The sequence below is a fragment of the Sycon ciliatum genome, chromosome 5 (assembly GCF_964019385.1).
Source record: "Sycon ciliatum chromosome 5, ocSycCili1.1, whole genome shotgun sequence".
In the NCBI taxonomy this organism is placed as follows: domain Eukaryota; kingdom Metazoa; phylum Porifera; class Calcarea; order Leucosolenida; family Sycettidae; genus Sycon; species Sycon ciliatum.
Window position 1 is genome coordinate 17,305,605 of NC_088647.1, and position 23,113 is coordinate 17,328,717.

At 48.2% G+C, this 23,113-nt stretch overlaps 1 protein-coding gene across 1 annotated transcript in view; it reads right to left on the reverse strand.

Moving 5' to 3' along the window:
• Positions 1-2,213: 2,213 nt before the first annotated feature.
• LOC135817867 (sister chromatid cohesion protein PDS5 homolog A-like) overlaps positions 2,214-23,113 on the reverse strand; it is a 57,041-nt gene continuing 36,141 nt past the window's right edge. Inside the window, exons 23-40 of the mRNA XM_065331149.1 lie at positions 22,093-22,248; positions 21,505-21,579; positions 21,168-21,307; positions 20,389-20,512; positions 20,033-20,167; positions 19,286-19,355; positions 18,326-18,437; positions 17,691-17,829; positions 17,184-17,231; positions 16,430-16,501; positions 15,203-15,268; positions 14,923-15,050; positions 13,906-14,298; positions 12,619-12,807; positions 6,741-7,001; positions 6,044-6,125; positions 3,650-3,673; positions 2,214-3,087 (exon numbers count right to left, since the gene is read on the reverse strand). Coding sequence (XP_065187221.1) covers positions 3,058-3,087; positions 3,650-3,673; positions 6,044-6,125; positions 6,741-7,001; positions 12,619-12,807; positions 13,906-14,298; positions 14,923-15,050; positions 15,203-15,268; positions 16,430-16,501; positions 17,184-17,231; positions 17,691-17,829; positions 18,326-18,437; positions 19,286-19,355; positions 20,033-20,167; positions 20,389-20,512; positions 21,168-21,307; positions 21,505-21,579; positions 22,093-22,248 — 2,244 coding nt within the window. The 3' untranslated portion in view covers positions 2,214-3,057. The remainder of the gene's footprint in view (positions 3,088-3,649; positions 3,674-6,043; positions 6,126-6,740; positions 7,002-12,618; positions 12,808-13,905; positions 14,299-14,922; positions 15,051-15,202; positions 15,269-16,429; positions 16,502-17,183; positions 17,232-17,690; positions 17,830-18,325; positions 18,438-19,285; positions 19,356-20,032; positions 20,168-20,388; positions 20,513-21,167; positions 21,308-21,504; positions 21,580-22,092; positions 22,249-23,113) is intronic.

The window sequence follows — 23,113 nt, forward strand, 5'->3', positions numbered from 1 at the left end:
CGGCAAGAGTACATAAACGGTTTTTGTACTCTTGGTATCGGTTATAGAGTGACCGGATATACGAATATATCGGCTACAGTGATATCGGTACAAAATATCAAAAGCAAAACGTATTTTATCCAGTAAAAATATCACTATAACCAATATTATCGGATGTAATGATAATTATATCGGATATTATGATGGCAGCAAAGAATCAAAACATGCACAACACACTACATTATTATCGGCTATAGTGATAACTTTAAAATACATGTAGCAATAATATCAAATACCGTAAAGTCTTGTATAAAAGCAGCACTTGAATAGAAGCCGCCCTCGAATAGAAGCCGCAATTTTGGGCCCATCAAATCACACATAAGCCTGGTTTTAGTGTTGACATACATAGAAATACCTGTCTTGTATAGAAGCCTGTCTCATAAATTAATAAATTAATAAAGAAGCCTGCAAAATTTCACCAAGAAAGTCATAGAAGCCGCGGCTTTTATACAAGATTTTACGGTATGTTTGCCGTTGCATTAACAAATTGTCATGTTGCGTGGTGATGTCTGCGGCATTCATACTTTTCATAGCTATTAACTTTCTTCACATTGCTTATTTTTATAGTGATACATGTACATGTACATAACAGAATTTTTTTATGGAAATGCGGGCACTGTCAACTATGCAGCATGCTCATTTGTCAAAACGCCATGCTAGATGCTGGAAGTATTTCCTTGCCTTTCAATTGTTGATCGAAAAAAAAATCGATCGTATCGCATATAGTGATAAAATCACGGAAATCAAAAGGGCACGCTATAGCCGATACAGACTGTACTTGTACAGTACTGCTCTATGAAATCCAGTCGCGTCACTCAAGTACGCGCCGGGCATGGTGCAGCCCTAGACCTGCGAACACTGGGCTGTGTAATGTTGCAAGGCGCGTACTTGAGTGACGCGACTGGATTTCATTGAGCAGCACTGCATAGTCATGTACATCATACATGATGCCCCCATACCACATGCGTTTCTTCCAGACTTACCAAGGTGACTACATGTGCATGTTTAGTTAGCGCTTTCTTGCCCACAGTTGATTCTTAGAGCGTATCATGAGAGCAGGGAGTTGTACATGTACGTGTATGTGTACCTTGTGATGCAAATCTCTCCCCCCCCCCCCCCCCCCCACAACAATAAAACAGCGATATAACACAGCACCCGGGGAGTTGGCTTTGTACCAACACCAATGCCGGGTGACACCGGTGGAGCCGGCCATGCTTGCAGTGCAACACACTCAGTGACTCCAGATTGAACTGCTGCACAACAGACCACCCTGACTAGATGCACATCAGCAATTTGATCTGGATCCCTGTCCAGATGGAAACACACGCATGCACACACACACACACACACACACACACACACACACACACACACACACACACACACACACACACACACACACACACACACACACACACACACACACACACACACCGTGATGAACAGATGCAAAGGATATTAGTGATGGCTGCCTTTACTTCTCGTTTTGAAGGCCAACACGATCAAGGGTACCGGGTATGATCGACTGATATCTTCAAAGCGTATAAATGCAAGTTTTTGACCAGTGCTTTCAGTTGCAAGTACAGGTTGAGTGATTGCTTGAGTCCTTGACATTGGGGGTTTGTGATATAGACGTTTAGTAACGGGTTCTAATCCACTGTTTGTTGAGATAAACAGCAAGAAAAAACCTTTGGCATTTGAAGGATCAGGGGTAAAGAGAATGGGGCGATGATAATGTTAGTGGAATTGTTACCATGGTTACTGTGTCTGTGTGGTGATCAGTCTCGTGAGCTTGGACTTTTTACCACCTTGAATAATTTTATTCATCAGCCTGCTGCATAATTTGAATCTCTTATGCATGAGCTTTTCTAACTCTCCTTGGGCAGAGTTATTTTCTACACCAAGGAAGGCTCCTCCTGCTCTGTTCTACCTCCCTGGTTTCAGCTCTCTTTGGATCACCCACCATCCTCCCTTCAAGATGCCTTGCTTTTGTAGACTTTCGATCTCCAGTGGCTATCATCACACAGAGTTGAAACCGACAGCAACCGACGAGTTGCAAGTCGTGGTTGGCCAACCCTAAACGCTTCACGTGCACACACACACACGGACACACACGGACACACACACACACATGCTCGCTCTGCAAACTTCCGCTAGCAGCATCAGCATCAAAATTGATACAACAAACTTGTCGTCAGGGAAACCGATGAGAAAAAATTAACGTCATGCATATATATAGCTACTAAAACATAGTGGGGGAAAGCTAGATAATGTGTAGTGACACCTACACGCGTAGAGAGCATGCACAAAGAGCACATGATTGAATGGCAAACATACACACACAGTTATGGTCTAAAAATGCTATGACTGTGCAGTATACACAAGTCTAGGCGAAAACAAAAAGGAAGAAAAGAAACCAGACAAGCTGACGACGACGAACAGCACACTAACGGCCGCCCACCAGGGCCAGCGAGACTCCACGTAAAGTTATCACATCAAGAAACTCAAGAAAATTTGCCCGGGAGCCAACCCCGCGCACATACACTTCGTACAGGTGCGATACACCCCAAAAAAATTAGTAATAATAAAAGCTAGAGATGGCGCAGCGACACCAACACGGTGTGATGCAAATGCTAAGTCAAAAAAGCGCTTCCAGTGTTTTTCATGCAAAGGCAACACTGTAGTTTTCGTAAGGATCTGCTAGTGAGGCATGCAAAGAAAGCAGTATCATGTTCTACAGACACCAGTATGGTTCAGTATTCATGACTGGACTAAAGGATTTGGACTAAGGTTTCTTTGGATATTTATTCTGTGCATGGGATAAGGTGAGCAGTATTCTGTGCATGCAGGGAGTAAGGGGGGGGGGGGGGAGAGGAGGGACGCCACTCCGTGCGTGTGTGTATGTGTGTGCATGTGTGTGTGCGTGCGTATGTGCCCATGACAACACTCGTACACGCACACACTGTACAAATACCGGCCAGCCAGCGGCAACAGTAACGCGGACACCAAGGTCCCAGGCTATCTTCTGCGAGTGGACGCACGTTTCACCTGGACACAATCACAACGCAGCCACAGGAAAGCAGAGCACAAATAAATGAATAAATCTTGACTAGTTTGAGGGAAAGACACAAACGGGAAAAATCTGAAGAAAAAATTGACTGTCACCACCAGAACTCGAACCAGGGACCCTCGCTTGTAGCTAGTGATAAATAAATAAATAATGCACTGGTAAATAATGCACTGGTGATGGGAAGCCGTCCGCCACTGTGACCACACATTCACATTGAGTTTCACTACAGTAAAAGTCTGCAAATAAGTACCTGCCCAAAATAAACACCCCTTCATTTTTCAGACTGTCTGTTGAACTCCAACTGGGCCTGATAAAACATACTGCCCGAAATAAGTACTGGTACGGTTCGCATATGTTGTGCGTACCATGTACATCTACGCACCATAGAAGTGTGCTATGGCAACACGGTTGAACGCACCATGGCAATACAGTTGAACGCACCATGGCAACACAGTTGAACGCACCATGGCAACACAGTTGAACGCACCATGGCAACGTGTCATGTGAGCAGTGGGGACAAATACACAATAGCTAACTTACATTTGGCACTCGGACACCAGAATCCTGTGAGAAACACACACACACACACACACACACACACACACACACACACACACACACACACACACACACACACACACACATACACACACACACGCACGCACAGCAACACATCAAACATGAAGAAGATACTGTTAGAAAATAGAAACCGAGAGCATGCATGAAGGCAAAGAGTGCATGAGAACAAGAGTGTGCAGCTTGAATAGGCTACTGTCACGGCGAAGTCTCTGGATTACATTGTATTGCAAGGAGCAGAGTGCACACGCAGGTAGGCTGCTGCACAACCACAGCTCAGGTGTACCAGTCCTGGTGATGTCCTAGATAGGACATCACGGAACCCAGCATGCCCCAGCATACATACTATGCTGTTCCCATAGTAATCGTGACACGTGACTCAAAACTTTGTGTCGCGTCCGAGGAAGATGAACATGTCGCACTCAAAACAAACGCAACGAAGGCCTTTCGTCTCAAAAGTAATTATTAGTTGGCGTTCTCCTGGCGGCTTGCCTCAAGCGAGTCGAGATTCGTATCTTGCCTCTTGCCTTCACGAATTTTATTTTCCTCGTTGTGGAGTACGCCTGGACAAAGGAAATGGCAAGCGAATCGTTTTGGTCGCATTGAAAATTGCAAGTGCACAAGAGGATTGGCGAAGCAATTTGTGTTCGCACTTTCAGCAGAGCAGTAGCTGCTGCTGCGATAAAGTTTTTACTTTCGCCATTGCCTTCAGGCCACAGAAGGATCTGGCTGAAAGCGATGGCGATACGTCCATGACCACCACGTCCTGGGTTGATATCCAAGAAAGACCGTCCAAGGTCCAGTTTTAGCCAAGAGCTGTCGTATCCAAGAAATCAAAAACGCCAACAGCAAGCTTTGGCCAAATAATATCTTCCAGGCAGTAATTTACGGGCCTAGCGCCTGCTGGCTCGTCTTCCTCCCCTGCATGGCCAGGTTTGGGGCGAAATGAACGCACGGGGCGTGAAGAAACATTCCAAAGGCAAAATATTCAAAATTAGAACCAATCGTTTCCAAAGAAGCGCCGCGTGGCTACGAGAAACCCCACATGAAATCCCCAAACGAAAACGGCCATTCGGTCGGGTATTCGATGGAGAATCGAATAATTATACACTACCTCAATCCCCGCCGATGTCTGATATTCTCCGCCTATTCCCTCAAACTTGACCAATTCGGAAAGAAATCCATCGCCATTACGATCGTGCATCCTCCACATACATTCAGAAATGCTCACGCAGCACTTCTTTTCATCGCGTGTGCGCGACCGACGCTTCCATGACAACTCTGGGACAGGTAACCAATCAGACTCATTCAGAGTGCGATGTCCTAGATAGGACATCTCCCCGACTGGTGTACACAGTACGTCACTTCCTGCCGCTGCTGTACTGCCTCTAGGCACCAACTAACACATGGTGTGATCCAGGAATTTCGCTTTGGCACACACCCTTACAGAACAAAAGCCAGTACCTGCACACTAGTAACCCTGGTTTCGTGTACTTTTGGTGAAGTGCATGTGAAATACAGGCTTCAGATGACACCAGGTGGAATACCCCGAGCATATGCACCCTGCACTGCAACACAACGGGTGGCAAACGATAATGGGCCCAACAATTCAGGACTCCGGGAAATGAATGACGACAAATGCGGAAAAAAAGAGAAGGTGTGTACAGTGTCACTGTGACACCGTCTCACACGACCACTGGAGAGAGAAAAAAATACACGCACGCCAGATTGACACCAAGTGCCATATGAGTGGACAGCTGATGACAGCCGCCTGTCACTTTCTTGCTTGGTCATGGTGCCCCCATCGGGAGTATATTCTGACCACTTAGCCCAGTGTGTATCTGCATGGAGCTGAGACTGGGGGTCGCATCCTAGTCCCTGGGGACGTGTCATTGGCTACAATACTAGCATCTTGTCAACAAGCCAACGCTCCATACATTCATCGTTTATGTCTGGTACATTTGCCGACACTCGGAATTTGTGGCCAGGCACAAGGGGTACATGGATGCGGCTAATGGGGTTTCTCGGCACTTGTGCCAGTGGTTGTGAGACTTATCCCCCCGCCCCCACCACCGTTAGTATAGGCGCTGCATCTGCCGCTAGGGTTTACCGGGTGTTAGCGGTTGTCGAGAGTTCCCTTTGGGACCGGACACGGCCAGTCATTATCACTAAGGCACACCACTGTGCACCAAAAGAACAATATCGAACAATGTACGGCAAGAACACGCTGAACCCGAAATGGAAGCAAGTCATTCCTGCTATAGAGGAGAGCAAGCAGCCGTTCGAGCATTGCTACAAAACACACCCTGCTACAGCCTGCCGCTACGGCCTGCCGCTACAGCTATCAAATACACTTACTTCTGATCCACCGCTCGTTGCTGCTGCTGCTGCTGACGTGGTCTTCTTTGGCGCTGCCCGGGCACGTTTGGCTTGTGGTGAGCTGCAGGAAGGCAGGGGCAGTACACAGTACAGCAATGCATACATTTGAGGCGAAGACAATTTTTTAACAGAGAAAAAAGAAAGTAGGCAACTGATATCGGATGTCGAAAAACCAGGTGCTTCACTAGACCGTGGTGGTGGTGAAGGTGCCAAAGAGATGATGAATTGGCTGCAGTGAAGCCTCCAGATATTGAAGAAAGTGCTTCACTAGCCTTCAGCGCTTCAGCCCAAGGGCAGCACACTAGTGTGTTCAGCGCATGGAAACTCACAACGGGCTAGCGACCAGCCAAGCCAGGCACATGTAAACACTATTGTCGGGCTGGAGCGCTCATTTCAGCCCGGGGCTGGAGTTGCACATACGATCATCACCCGCTTTATAGAGAAAGGGAAGGCCACCGCGTCACACCACGGGTGCATCGTCAACTGAAGTGAAGTAAGCTTTGTGAAAACCAAATGTTATGTCCTGCTTCAAGTACTTGTTTGCAAGGTATAGTACAGCACAGGTATCTATACAGAACTTGCAAATGTTTACAATCCAAAGTTTAAAAAAACAAACAGAATATTGAGGTAATTCCATGCATTCACCAAATGGTACATTACAAATTAAATCCCTTACCTGGCAGATTTGGTCTCGGCTGGCGCAGCGCCATCCGTTCCGTCCTCCATATCCTCGTCGTCATCATCATCATTCTCTTCGACTGATGCCAGCTCAGACATGTTGGTGCCGCGTTTTCGCTTCCCAGGCGACGCCGGGGCTGCTTTGTGTGCTTTCTTACGCGTGGACGTGGTGGCGTCCTCTTCCTCATCTCTGTCGGTGGCCGTGACTTTCAACTCTGCTGCCAGTGACCTCTTAGCACCAGCAGGAGCCGCCTTGGTGCTGGGGTGGGTGGGAGCGAGAGAGAGAGAGAGAGAGAGAGAGAGAGAGAGAGAGAGAGGGAGATGGAGAAAGAGCGCTCATTTAGCACAGTGAAGCACCACTGCAGTCACACGAGACGCAGAGCTGCACACTCTGGTTTATGTAGTATTGTACTCTTGCTAGAAGCTTCTCACTGCCCACACTGCCCACAGTGCCCATAGTGAGTACTCAGTACTCAATGCCCACAGTGAGTACTGAGTACTACTGAGTACCCAGTAGAGAGGTTCCGGGGTACGATTTTCCGTGCCAAAATCCGTATGGGCGCTACGGATTTTTTCCAGGGGTGCTCCATACGATTTTTCGGCACGGAGAATCCGTGTGGACTGGCTTTCATACGAACCATGTTTCGTATGGAAATTTTGCGTCATCGGGTGCAGAAAGATTTTTCGCGTACAAAGTTGGTACGAGGAACATCGATTTTTCGCGGGAAGTTTGGATTTCGGTACAAATTTTCAAAGTATAAAGGCATAGCGCGGGAATGTGACGTGTTTGCGATCGTAACCTAGGCAATGACGGCAAACACATAAGTTCCGTACTCCGGAACATTTCACTGCTCGGAAACGACGTATAAAAAAATCTGTAGAGCCTCTACGGATTTTGGCACGAAAAATCGTACTCCGGAACCTCCCTATTGCATGATAGTACAGTGTCCTTAGCACCATGCTACCCACCTCCATGCTACCCACCACCATGCTACCCACCACCATGCTACCCACCACCATGCTACCCACCACCATGCTACCCACCACCATGCTACCCACCACCATGCTACCCACCACCATGCTACCCACCACCATGCTACCCACCATCATGCTACCCACCACAATGCTATTGAACTCAATTTTCTGAAGTTTTTTGGGGACGGTTGGCGGTTTTCGTGCTCTGAGGATCAGCCTCAGCGGCACTCCTACAGCATCCCTTAAGCAGTGACCAAACCTTTGTGTACCTTACGATGTCACTTGATGAGAATCTAGACCTAGCCCTGGTGGGATTCAAGGACCTAATTGACCTGGGCGAGCGGAAATCAGTAGACCAACCCTCAAGCCTTTCTCGCCCGGAACTCGTCAAAGAACTCCGGAAGATGGGCGTGGGAGTGCTGCCGCAGCCAGCAAGTCCAAACGGTACGTTGGAACAATTGTCTAGCCTTGTATCATGTGTTTCAACCTTGTCCAAGGAGATTGTTATGTGGAGGGAAGATAGAGACAGCACAATGTTGGCCCTGAAATTGGAAATCCAAGAGCTGAGGCGTGAAGTAGTAGAGCTTCGTCAACAGAAGTCTTCCAAAGTCCAAGTAGCACCCAGACCCAGCCTGCCCAACAAAGCCAAATGTGTGCTGCATGCACCAGTGATACTTGTAGTTGTACAGTCCACACAGCCGACACACAATGCTGTGAAGCAGGGGTCACTGGCATATGTAGTACACAGCCGACACAGAACACGTGGAAAGAGGTGAACCATAGACGAAAAGGACGGCAGGACAAAATCACGGACAGCGTATCCAAAGCTCTGCGGGCTACTATAACCTCTAGGTACGTGAAGGAATCACCTAACACGGAACCTGCTGATCCGTGCGTCCTGACAGGGGTGGTGCCCATCAACAAACTTGTGCTCTACGTTGGAAGCATCAACAGCGGTTGCAACGCTCACTCCATCAGAGACTGGTGCGAAGCGAGGGACGTGGAGGTATTAAATTGCTCCGTCATGGAGTCGAAATACCTTGGCACATCGTATGCCGGAGTCACTGTGGCTGCAGAACATGAAGAGCGTGTACTAGACAGAGCCTTCTGGCCCGAAGCCATCAGCCACTCAGTACGCAAGTGGCGTTTTGCGGACAGCCCCAAAGTGACGAAGCCAGCTTCCAATGCGTAACCTCTCCCTCCTCTTCCACTTCAACCCCATGCGCCTCTCAACGCTCTTGCCCCACCTTTCTTCCCCCATTCTGTACATGCTGCTACTCACCGACTTACAATCTGTGTCCTTAATGCTCGCTCCATAGCAAACAAGTCGGGCGAACTCATTCAAATCTGTGAGGATCACACACCCAGCGTAATATGCATTACAGAGACCTGGCTAACTCCCACACAAGCTTTCCACGTGCCACACTATGAATGCTTCCGTCGAGACCGACCTGTTTTAGAAAATAGACAGAACCGTGACCCACACATGGGGTAAGGAGGAGTTCTAATCTTAGTTCGTGAAGGTCTGTGTACTTCCATTGATCAGCTACCGGATTTTCAGCAACCGGGCTTGGAAGTGCTAGCACCTTCGGCTTACACTCGCTGAACATAAGCTTGTCTCACCTTCTGACCTGCCAACACCCCACCTAACAGTAGCCTGTATCTACCGTGCTCCTTCCCCGTCGACGGATGACTTCTCGACTTTTCTCGACCGCTTCCAAATAGCCCTGCAATCAACTCAAAGGAAGCCCGAAGCCCTTGTGCTATCAGGCGACTTCAACTGTAGGTATTCCGGCTGGTGCTCACCTGACCAAACGGATGCACAGGGTCTGAGTCTTGACAACCTCTTCTCATGCTATAATTTGACCCAATCGGTAACCTTTCCCACCCACCTCCGCTCGAATGGACTTGGCAGCTGTCTAGACCTTATCGCGAGCAACATCTCTAACCAACTCAAGCACATTCAACACCTGGCTCCTCTTGGCGCATCACACCATGCCGTCCTGCTGGCTGAGTTTTCCTCCTCAAAGTCTTCCCCCACAGCAGCCAGCACCTGTCGTAGCCCACTATCTACACAAAGATACAATGTCCTGAGTGCCACGGATAACATGTGGAATGTCATGAATGTTTTTCTCGCAGATGTACCCTGGTCTCAGGTCCTTGCCTCCCACTGCATCTCCTCGGCGGAAATCACGCCACAAACCCTGCCCCTGGATGACTGCATCACTGAAAGCAGCTATTAAAGTCAAGAGTGATCTCTACAGCATCTACCGGAAATACCCATCCCCTACAAATTTCAACAAATACAAACACCAACGTAACTATGTAAAATGCCTTTCCAGATCCTGCCATCGCTGCTACATCCGCAACCTCCGTGCCACGATATCTCCCACAAACCCTCGCCTCCCATCCCTCCCTGTGCTCATCCGTCAACTGCGAAATCCTACCAGCGCCCGGGTCATACCTTCGAAGATGGTGGGCCCCAATGGTCGAACAAGCACCTCTCCGACATCCATTGGTAACTTATTGAACCGCCACTTCGTCAGTGCTGGCTTACAGGTTGACCCCGATGCTCCTATTCCCACTATTTCCTCCCTACCTCCACCAGCTACTACATTGCACTCCCTGATCATCACCTCATCGGCTGTTCACAAGTATATTGCAAGACTACCTCTGAACAAATCCCCCGGAGCTGATAGGATCACCAATGAGATCCTCAGGAAACTGAGCTACTCAATTGCCCGCCCACTCTCCATTCTTTTTAACCTTTCCCTCTCCTCCGGCACATTCCCGTCACGATGGAAGTCAGCCACTGTCATTCCAGTGTACAAAAATAAAGGCGACAAGAACAACCCGTCTAATTACCGACCAATCTCCCTCCTGTCCTGTGTCTCCAAACTGCTAGAGAGAATAGTGTACGACCGCTTGTATGACCATATCTCCCCTCTTCTTCACCCCGCACAATCTGGCTTCCGTCGTAAGGACAACACATCCCTGCAATTGTCCCGAAAATTCAAGACCTCTGCTCCCTAAAAGACCAGCGGCAGGTCTCCTGCATCTGTTTCTTCGACCTCTCCAAGGCCTTCGACACCGTGTGGCACAAGGGCCTGATCGCCAAACTTCGTGCCCATGGTGTCTCCGGCTCCCTACTCGCCTGGATAACTAGGTACCTCTTGGACCGAAATCAGTGCGTCACAGTGAATGGAACCTTATCTGGCCCCGAGTCTGTGACATCCGGAGTGCCCCAGGGCTCCATTTTAGGTCCCCTGCTCTTCCTCACATACGTTAATGACCTCCCCTATGCAATTCCCAATATTTCTTTGTTTGCAGATGATACCACTGTCCTTGCTTCCTCCCCATCTCACACCATCCTGTACCCCAAAGTTCAGACCTGTATCAACGACATTGTTCACTGGATGAGCACTTGGCACCTTAAGCCAAATGTGACCAAAACCGAGCTCCTCCTTTTTCCCCCTCCCACATATCCAGTGCCCATCTTCCACTTTCCCGATGATCCCGGTCACCCTATCTATGTAGCGCCCCACCATAAACACCTTGGCATTGTCATAGATTCCGCCCTCTCCTGGTCTCACCATGCTGATCATGTCTCGTCCAAAGTATGCCGATCTGTCGGCATAATGTCAAGTCACTTGTCCCATTTGCCCCAAAATTGCCGGATTGATTTTTATAAATCATACATTCTTCCCCTCTTCATGTACGGCTTCCCTGTCTGGTCCACCATTAACAAAACCCACATAGGTAAATTAGAAGTTCTCCATCGCCGTATACTGCGCATCATATTTCGTACTGATCGTTATATCTCAAATCTAGACTTGTATGCTGCTGCATCCACTACCACTCTGCAACACTACCTTGATGCTTCCAAGTGCACCCTGGCACATTCAATTTTTCTTGACCAGCACCCTGCTCATTTACAGTCACTTAATTGGTTTAAGTCAGGTGGCACCACCCGAAGCTGCGTTCGTCTCCCCCTAGCTAGGTCTACCCTATTCGTAAATTCCCCTTTCTTTTCCTCGTACTCCACGTGGCTCCAACTGCCTCCCAGTGTTAGACAAGCTCCAGATATGCCCAAATTCCGTACCCTCGTCAGACAGCACTTCAGTACATGTATCTCCCAGTAAACAAAATCACAGTCACCACTTCCGCTGCATAGCTCGCTGGGCATCCCATTGCTTTGTAAGTTGCTAATCCCTTCCCACTTTGTGTACGTGCTCTTCATTTTCTTTTTCTCTTCTTCCGTGGTTGGTCTCACCCTCTCCTCCATTCAATTGGCTGACTTGACATGCCACGAGGTGCAGAAATAAATAAATAAATAAACAAATAACTACCGTATTTTCCGGAGCATAGCCCCACCCAGATGTTTGTCACGAAATACAGACAGCTTCCCTATTTATCACCGTTAATTTGACCATTGTAGTATAAGAGGCGCACCGTCTTTTTTTGGGTGAATTACTAGTGTTTAAAGTGCGACTTATACTGCGGAAAATACGGTCCACAGTGAACCAGTTCAGTATAAACTGCACCTTGGCCAGGATGTAACACACTATGGCATAGGATACTACAGTGCTGGCAACTGAAATCCGACCACTGAGTGGTGCGCTCACATCGCAAAGACCCAACACGGGATTGTAAAACTACGAAATAGAGACCGCTAAAATGTGAACGCAGCACCGCTCAGGGGTCGGGTTTCAGATGCCAGCAGTGTACGTCTGGTGGAGCTGCGTTATACTCTGCCAGTCAGCTGACCTTGGATCGTAAGGACCTTGACTACCGTATATAAAAGTATAAAGCAAAGGTTTCTACCGCCCTTGGAGGGACGTTATAATGAAGTTTTACTGCATTGCACACCCCTTGCGGACCAAAGTATTTAGATGGCCCACCTCTTCTTCGGTGACTTGGTCTTCTCCTCGGCGGCGCTAGTGCCCAACGAGGAATTGAGCTTGGCCATCGTTGCAGCGTTTTCCGATGCCACTGGGCTTATCGTAACCGGAGTGGAGACCTTTGCCGCTGTTCCCGATGCTAGTGACGCTGCTGCCTTGGCCGGTGTCCTCGTTGGTGATCTGCCCCGTCTGTGAGTGGCAAACAGTGCAACAGCAAAGTCCATGTCATTTTTAAATTCATGATCGACATGATCATGCTGGGTGACAGCCAAGGACTTCTTGGTAACTGAGGACCTGCTGGTAACTAAGGCCAGGAGCACATGAAAACCAGAGTGTGCAGCTCTGATGGGTTGCCGTCATGGCGAAATTCCGTGATTACATCATTTTAGCGATGTAGTGCGTACACGCAGGATTCAAATTTCAAGCAGATCTCTTTCTGCACAACTGCAGCAGCTGCACGCACTACGCCACTTCCCGCCTCAGACTTGCAGCAAATATGATGTAATCACGGAATTCCGCCGTGACAGACACCCATAGTAGAAAATGCCCCAAGCAGCGCACTCTGGGTTTCATGTACTCTTGCTTCGGCTAATACATGTAACAGTATACCAAGTCATCATGCCATGATGTCACTCTCTGCCAGCATAGTATGATACCAAGTCATCATGCCATGATGTCACTCTCTGCCAGCATAGTATACCAAGTCATCATGCCATGCTGTCACTCTCTGCCAGCATAGTATACCAAGTCATCATGCCATGATGTCACTCTCTGCCAGCATAGTATGGCCACTGCAGCAGCCAAGTTCAGAACAATTGAGGTTTTCAAAAAGTATGGCGGTCACAGCTGTAACACACATAGGCTACTCCACAACCATGACCCAGCATTCACTGCTCAACGATCATGACTCAGCATCATCATTGTAGACCGCGTACACAATGTCTTTGGCATGCTGTCTGTGCACATTTTCCGGACGAAATGGGTGCTTTCGGGAGACTTTTGGCGGTTCGCAGGTTTAAGCTTGTACCCACTTTGTACACGCTCCATCACTGTTCATCCGCTCTATTCATCATTGTGTACTGTGTGTGCTACATTGTCACCGTTACTACGCGCTAGTTCACTGCGGAACAAAGCATCGAGGCCTGCAGTTCAAAGACTTGATGAGACCTGGCAGTCAATGACCCTTACGTCAAAAATACTCCTGAAGTTGAGTAAGCTGAACTGCATTTGTAAATATCTTGTTCTGTTGGTATGAATACTGGTACTGGTACTGGTAGATCGACTGACCTTGATGTTGGCTTGGTGGGTGAGCGAATACGATTCTCACTGCTGTCCTGGCGTTGCTGGGAGCGTGCACCACCACCGCGCCGACTGCTGCCGGTAACAACTGACCCGGTCAGTGTGGTCTGCTTCAGCGCCCGGGAACGGCCACCCTTGGCCGGTGCACTCTCCTCGCGCTCTGGTGAGCGCGTGTCCTGGGACTCCGACGACGGCTCGGCGGACGATGAGAATACATCCTTGCTGTCCACCAGCTCCATGGCCTCGTCGCCTTCACTCTCGTTGCCGCTGTCGTCTTCCTCCTCGTCGTCCTCATCATCATTGTCATCGCTAGAGTCCCGGTCGGCAGCCGACAGGAGCTGCATGGTGGCTGCGGATTTGGCCGATCGCGACGGCCGCGAGCTGAGCCAAACAAAGGGAGCACGGCGGCAGACAATGCTTAGAATGGGGTATTCTCCATGTACACACACACACACACACACACACACACCTCAAACCTGCCCATCGCGGAAGCGATGATAGCGAACAGCTATGTTAGACATAGCAACTTGTGCTGGGATTACACCATTCAACAGCTTGCTAAGCTGATGAATTGACCGCCACTATTTTTAGCCTGGTATCCACCACACAGCTGATTGAAGTGACTTTTTCTGGCCAGTGAATCCCTATTTTTCATTTTTCCATTTTTTTTCATTTTTTTTCTTTTTCTACACACACACCACACCACATACTCCGGCATACACTGGCTGTTGGTAACCACCCAGGAGAATGAAAGAAAAGTCAGGAAGAGTTCGAGAAAGAGAAGAAAGACGTGTGCGACCATAATCGTCGGGAATTGAACCCGCAACCTCTCGATTGGAAATCGACTGCACATACCACTGCACCATATGGGACACACACACACACACACACACACACACACGCACGCACGCACGCACACACACAACATTTTCAGAATAACAAGACACAGGAAGTTTTCTGGGAAAGTAAAGTGACCCAAGCAACACAGCATACAGATACCCTTACCTTGCAGGTAGAGCTGGAGCAGTTCGGGACTTGGACACAGTTTTCTCGGTTTTTGTTGTTTCCTTTGTTGACACGCTGCCTGTGGTTGCTTTGGAAACAGACGACGCCCCCGTGTCCATAAGCTTCTTCTGCAGACGTCAAACAAACCATACAAAACAATTTGCCACGCTGATGCAAGCTAATTACGACACACAATCACAATGCGAAGGAAATGCCGTGTCTGAGGGCGGATGGCCGCGAAGAGCATAGTACATGACTGTAGTGCTACTAATTGCCTGACCTTTCCGACGGGTGAGAAGGAGAACGCTGGCGGCAAATACTTGTTGGTATTCAGCGGTGCATCTTTCTACAAGATCGCAAGAGCACGGAGAGAAGAGAACAAACACAGCTCAACACAACACCACGCCAGGACTAGGAGTTAATACTAGTACAGTATTGTTTGGTGCCGAAGTACAATGTGCTAAAGAATGATGCGCCGAAGAACGAAAAGGGAAAGAATCTCACCAAGTACAGCACACATGCATGTACAGTGATGCTCAATGAAATCCAATCGTATGAGTCAAGTTTACGCCCTGCACCATTTAGCAGCCCAGTGTTCTCAGGTCTACCATTCATCGGAAACAGTCCCGCTGGCTTTTGTAAGTGCAATTTGGGCCGAATTGAGGATCAAAAACCCACTTTAAATCTCAAAAATCTGGGTTTGGGATCTGCTTCTCCATGCATTTTGCCATGGCATACCTGTCCTAATTTTGTAAAACCTGGGTGACTTTCTATTTCCCTGTTCTTGGACTTTTCTGGCCTCAGGTGTGGCAAGGAGTAATTGCACGGGTCACACAATGCAGGATGTACTGTTGTTTTTACGATATCTACAACTATGTGTTGGAGACACCAAAAAGTTAGGGTGCCAGTTTCCAATGAATGGACTGTAGGTCTGCGCAGCGCCCGGCATGTACTGGAGTAACTCGATCGGATTTCAGTGAGCAGCACTGTACAGTCATGTATACTGTAACTCAACTACACAATCAAAGATTGCAGTACATGGACAATAAGAACGGTCGCATTTCCGACAGCCAATCTTGCCACACTGTACACAATACGGTACAGGCATCGTTTGTCCGCCGTTATTAACCCGATGATCTGTCGGTAGTAACCCGATGACCTGTCGGTATCACAAAGAGTTCATACACAACTCCGAGAGTGTGCAACTGCCTGTACATGTACAACCTCCATTCAGTGTTGCGACGGCAGAACTGCAGGTCACATGATGACATGGTTCAACAGGTTACACTGGCAAACAGTGCAATGTGACCACCAGAGAGCTGTACCCAAAGCAGGGGTACGTACAACGCTGCAGCCACCATGCACAGGGTGCAAATAACGTGCACATGTTTGCCACGTGACGTAGAGCCCATAAACTGGAGTTGCACACTCGTGGGGGTTATGTACACTTGTATTAACCAATGTTGGTTTATCCTAGCCTAGGTCTAGTGTTGCTAAAGTTGCTCACCGCTACGCCTTCAAAGATCCGCCGTGGAATGACAATGCGACCGGGGAACGGCTCAGACGTGAAGTGAGTCACCTGAACAAAGAAGTCAACAAATAGAAGAACACCTTCAAGACCATGGCATTCCAACACTTGGCCAAACAGCAGTACCCCGACTACTTCCAGTACATGCATTCCAACAACCAGCCGCAGTCCAAAAAGCAGCAAAAATGGTGTATTGCACTCCAGCTGCCTTCCAAAACGGGAAATTAGCCTGAGCTGCCTCGCGTATATGGGATTTCCCCTCTCTAGTCACATGACCAAGATGATGTAATCGAAATCCACGTAAGGCAGCACAACACTGAATAGTATGGTTTACAGCAAGGGTATAGCACTAGGATAGCATCATGAGATTCTACAAGACACTCGCATGCTGGTGGTAAAGATAAGGATGAATGTTTCTGATGCACGTGCTGCACGTGGTGCTGGACGGAAACCTTCATAGCATACACATTCAGTGCACGAGGAGTGAGCGGGGAAAGATTGACAGGAACAGAGGTTACGCCAATAGCATCGGCGAATAAGCCTGGTACGGAGCTACAAGCAGTGTTTGTATGATACTACTGACTACAGAACACGGCAAATACTGGCGTAGTCACATAGTTTCTATTCCTTTGCAATGGAAGGCCGGTCTACTAGCCTGTCTGCTTGTTGTTTTGCTTGCTTCTGAGTCACATGGGCAACACGGAATGCGAAGAATAGATGAACTGGCACTTACCCGGTTCGCCATCAAACCCAGCGCAATGTCGCACACCACATACAGACGCTGCAAACAACAAACACATGCACACGCACAGGGTTGGTGTACACACACTAGAGAAACAGGGTGAAGAGCTCTCAAGCAAATACAGCACATGTACATGTACCTTCCCTTACACATGAAAGGCTGGTCTACATCCCGCGTACACTACAGTGACAGGGCAAAGAGCTTGTAAGCAAATACAGCAAATGTAGTCATGCACATTTCCTAACACACAAAGAGCGTACTACAGCACTGCTCAATGAAATCCGATCGCGTGAGTCACGCACGCGCCGGGCGCCGTGCAGCCCTAGGAACACTGGAATGTCCACTGGTGCAGGGCTCAAACTTGACTCAATCGATCGGATTCCATTGAGCAGCACTGTACAAACATCAGCCAACATTCAAAGTCAAACAAAACCCCACTAAAACAACTCAGGTAACATCTTCACGTAGCATCAACATGAGAGAATGTCCAGGGCATACCTTCTGCGCTGCTTCGTTCTCCGCAGGATCAGTCGGTGCTGAGACATCCTTAGTCTGCTTAATGGTCTCGATCATCTTCTTCAAGAAGCCATACGTATCGCCGCGTAGCATTGGCGGTTCCAAAAAGAACCAGAGATAGCTGAGAGGTCAGAGCAGCGAAACCAAAACACCCCCAAAGAATGCAGGCAGAAAATTAGGTGCTGCAAGTCGAAGTCTTATAACACAGCTGCACACAAACACCTCACACATACAAACACACACACACACACACCATGTACCATGTATACGCCCGTCGCAAGAGAAGCACGCAAATCTGCAAATGCACTGGATGTGCACCCACAGATTTTCTCTTATAGCAACAATAGCGAACAAGATCTGAATGAGACAGATCAAGACTTGCGCCAGATAACTGTCGAATCCACACAACTGGTGAAGCCATGTGAATCGACCACCAATGCACACCTGGTCTACACCACACGGAGACGCCCCCCCCCCCCCCCAACACACCCACACGGAGACACCCACCCACCCACCCACCCACACGCACGCACACACACACACACACACACACACACACACACACACACACACACACACACACACACACACACGTAGGCAGCACACCACATACTTACTCCTTTAGTTGAGCCAAGCAATCCTGAGTTTGCTCCTGTAAGTCGGGATGATGAGCAAGTAAGTGGATGAGAAACGGAACAGCGTACTCCGGCAAGATGACTTCAACTTTGTCTGAGAAATCAACAACAACACCATACAGAACAGTCACGGGCGATCCAGCCATTGGCCCTCTTTGATTTATAAGGAAGAGATGATCACATGCATCCAGGTGCATCCACAGTGTGGATTTCACATACCGGTACATGCATCCACACATGTGCGTCCACGCACACGCGTGGATGCACAAACACACACACATACACACATCAAATGCAGTACAACGTTACTACTATGAACGATAAACAGACGGAAAGTGCCCCCCCCCCCCCCCCCCACCCACACACCCATCCTCACACCTACAAATGCAGAATGCATCACTACTACTTGAGGTACAGTGGATATCGGTTATAAAGTCATCGGACATAGTGATAAACCGGCTATATTGATACAAAATGAAAATATCAAAAGCAAAACCAGAAAAAGCCAGTCAAATTATCATTATAACCAATGTATCTTATATAGCGATAAATCGGCTATAAGGATACAGAATCACCATTCAAAACACCTCTTTGTGCAGAAAAATTATCGTCTATAGTGATAGCAACACACGAGTGTGAGGCATTGATGTCTCGATTTGGAGCCACATGTGTGTTTTCATAGGGTATTCTGGTCTGGTGCTTCCTGGATGATGCCTTTGGGCCAAGAAGTTCTTCACTCTAGACTGGAGAAGGTGCTGTAGCATCCATCACGTATCAGTACGCTACATTAGCGCGATCGAGTACCCACATGTGTATAATGTGTATGTATGACGCGCGCAGTTGAAAATCGCCTGTAGTGATATACCGGTTATAGTGATAAAATGTGAAAAATCAGAAGGGCACGTTATAACCAATATTTACTGTACTAGTATAACTGCTTACCAGCCAGTGATGTGTTGGTTTTGACAAGATCTCTGCGTGACGCTATGCTCTGATTCAGGCTGTGTCTCATCTACAAGGGTAGTGGACAGTAGACAAGGGCAGTGGACAGAGAGCATTCAACATAGGGCGTATTGTTGCACACCCAGAACACAAGTCCGTGACATAAACATACCCATAATGTTACTCCGGGGTGGCACTTGCTGCACTGCGCCCTTCTAAAGTGCACAACATACAACTCCAATTTGGCAACTGCGGCCTGGTGAAAGTTGGCACGGTGTGCCAGACCAAATCCAACGAAGTCCGAGCATATTTCCACGTACAGTAAAACCTGGTTTAAGCGTCCACCCTACGGTGCAAGCAAAAGCGGTCGTTAAAGCCAGGTGGTCTTTAGAACCAGGTCCCACAGTGTCTGCGTAGAACTGTCGGTGCATGGAAAGACAGTCGTTAAGAGCAGGTGGTCGCTAAACCCAGAGGTCGCTTACACCAGGTTTACTGTATTTCCACTGCACACAAGGGGCACTTAGAAACACCTCACACTTTGACGCTGGAGTTCTTGACAAAAGTAGTTTATCTATGATGCGTGACTTTACTCCTGGGGTAAAGCGTGAATGTTCCCGGTTCAATTTGTATATACGTACTAGTGCATGGGCCAAAGGTGGTCAGTACCAGCAGACCTACTCCCACGTTCCTACAACGTAATTTTTAGGGAGGATAGGAGCCCAGGGACCGGGCAGGTCTGTCACGTACCCGGTTCTTTTGATCCTTGACCGGGTCTGGTGCAGCAAGAGCCAGCATGCTGAGATAGGAGACGGGAAGAACCATTCGTGATAACCATTTCTGTAGCTTGTTAGTGAAAGAAGTCCGAACTTGCAGGCAAGAATCCTGGACAATAAAATAGACAAAAAGCATCATTAACAAGAGGAGAAAGAGGGGAGAGAGATAGATAGAGAAATAAAGAGAGAGAGAAGAGAGACAAGAATAGGGAGAAAGGAGAGAGAGAAACACGAGCATGGCATGTGTACTACACATAGACGACTGGTATTTGGGAGAGCATGGCAAAAGAAGGGAAAGTGAAAAGTTCTCTCTCAACAGCAGCAGCATACCTGGACCATGAGTGAAAGGTCAAGGAACATGTCAGAATCCACTTGCGTACAAAATCGCTCCATTGAGGCTACTTTGAGCAGACAGCAGGCGGCACATAGGCGTAACCGAGACTTCTCCCAAGCCCTGCACACGGCCAACAACAAACAACACTGATACAATCAAATAGACTCTGTTGCCCGTGTATATGTAGAACCACACCAATCGTACATAGCATAGTTCCAGGAGCATGGATGGTGCAGCATGACACTGAACATATACCCAAACACATTCTTGTACAGCACATGTGTTGGTTTCAGGCACGTGACCAAGTGGCTTCAAAGTGAAAGACACAACTCAGTTGAGCTCACCCACTCAACCATACACTTCACACAGAACACTTTTAAAACGTAGAGACCTACACACACACACACACACACACACACACACACACACACACACACACACACACACACATACACACACATACACACACATACACACACACACACACATACACACACACACACACACACACACACACACACACACACATACACACACACACACACACACACACATACATACACACACACACACACACACACACACACACACACACACACACACACATACACACACATACACACACACACACGGCACAGGTACGAACACACACAAGCACCCACCCACAGACAGATGGGCAGATAGACAGACAGACACACACACACACACACACATATATTTGACACACATATTTGCCACAGACAGACAGACGGACGGACACACATATGTAGCATACACTGTCTTTCCGTGTGCGTTGAGATCACCCTCATTCTGTAGCATGCAGTGCAGCAATCTCAGGACGGGGGCACTTGATGATGCTTCCTCCTCTGCTGGCAATGCGGATAGCCAACGTACGAGTAACTTCAGGGATGATATCTGTGCAGTTACAAGAAAATAGACAAGAATTGACACCAGTATCGTACATGTAGGACTAGTAGACATCTATTCTTCAAAGACTTCACATCAGAAAAAATCCTGATTCAAAATTTCAATTTGAGAAATGCTGCAAAGTAGTGGCGAGTCCCGTGGCTGATGACCAGCGACTGACTACTGGTAATCTCTATTGGTCTGACCTTGAGGAAGGTTTCTCTGGATACACGGTTGTCGTCGGACCACTCCGGGTCCTTTTCTCTGAAGCCCCTGCCTTCCTGTAAGCACATGGTACGGCAGGTTTCACACACACAAACAAGAAAGACAGAAGTACCATCAGAGCAAGTTGGTATGCATGCTATCACGCAAATGCGACTGCTCACACACACACATCCCAAAGGGGCCACAAAGAAACATTGCACAGCCGCAAGAAAAAGCTTGTGGCCGGTATAAATTGCACAGCAAAAACGTATTGGCAAGCAGCATCAAGTCACAAGTGGTACCCTGGGCTGGTATCAGCCATCCCATAGCAACAACACTGAACAAAGGAGCAGAAACCGTATAGAGTGGTGTTCACATCCCTAGTCATGTGACTAAACTTGTGTAGAAAGTGATCATGTCATGTGGACAGTGTGGACAGAGGAACCAACACGGCCGACATCATGTGACCCATAGATGCAAGGGTTGAGTGGAGTTGGAACCAACATGGCTGCCCTGTATGGTCATGTGTCACAGTGATAGACGTGAAACCGATCTATAGTAGTAGGCGTGCGACTCGCGCCAAAACTCACTCTGTCTTTGACCAGGAGATGCTTGACAAGGAAGTTGCGAATGACAGTCTTCTGGTGCGGAGCAAACAAGGTAGGGGCCAGCAGGGCGACATGGCCCAGGCCAGTGATTACTGTCAGCAGATTGTCCTTGTCGTAACTCAGGTCCTTCACATAATTCTAAATGCCAGCAGCAGAACACCAAATCACAAAGACATGTACAGTGCACTGACTACTGAGATTCATGTGCATGGAGCCCTACTAACAGCACTCGCAAAAGCACCGCATGCATTGGCAAAGAAGCAAACAAGCCAGGATCTGCACAGTCGTAGAGTTACAGACAAGTGTAAATTGCACGAGAGTAGAACTGCGAGAGCACAGCCTTCGAAGCAGGTATCATTGCAAGTCACTACTTGGTCCGCGTCAGCAATATTGTCGCTTATCTTTCGACAATTTGAACTTAGACTTTGGACATGAACGCGTGCATCTGAAGTGATAAAACTTGGTACAATGGACGGTAAGGTATAGAATGACAACTAGCTGCGAGGAATTTATTGTCCAAGGAAGGGTTCCTACTTTTTTCGGTCCTCCTTGTCGCTGCTCTCGTCGCTGGCGACAAATATTTTTGCTCGGGATCGACTCTCTTGCTTTTGCAAGCTCATCTCTCTTCCTCTCCGCTGCCTGGCTATTTTCTAAAGAGAAGTCGATCGTGACGGTCGCCTTCTCTATAGGAATTCGCGTGGGCAGCACGACAGCCTGTATGGTTCAAATCAGACGCCGTTCTTTGCAAGATTTTATTTTGAACGACGACTACGCGTACAGTACTTGCAAATCTCCACGATGCGCTGGATACTCCGAGCGTTGAGCTGGAGGTAAGGGAGCTGCGATCTCAGCTTGATGAACGATCCCTGAGGCGAGCGATCTTGGCCGTTCAGCAAAATGGAGCTGATTCCGAGTAGCCGATTACTTTCTTGTGGCTTACGCTGCTCTTGCCTGCACGGCGTAAAAAGATAATCTATTTTGATGCGGCGCTGTATCAATCAGA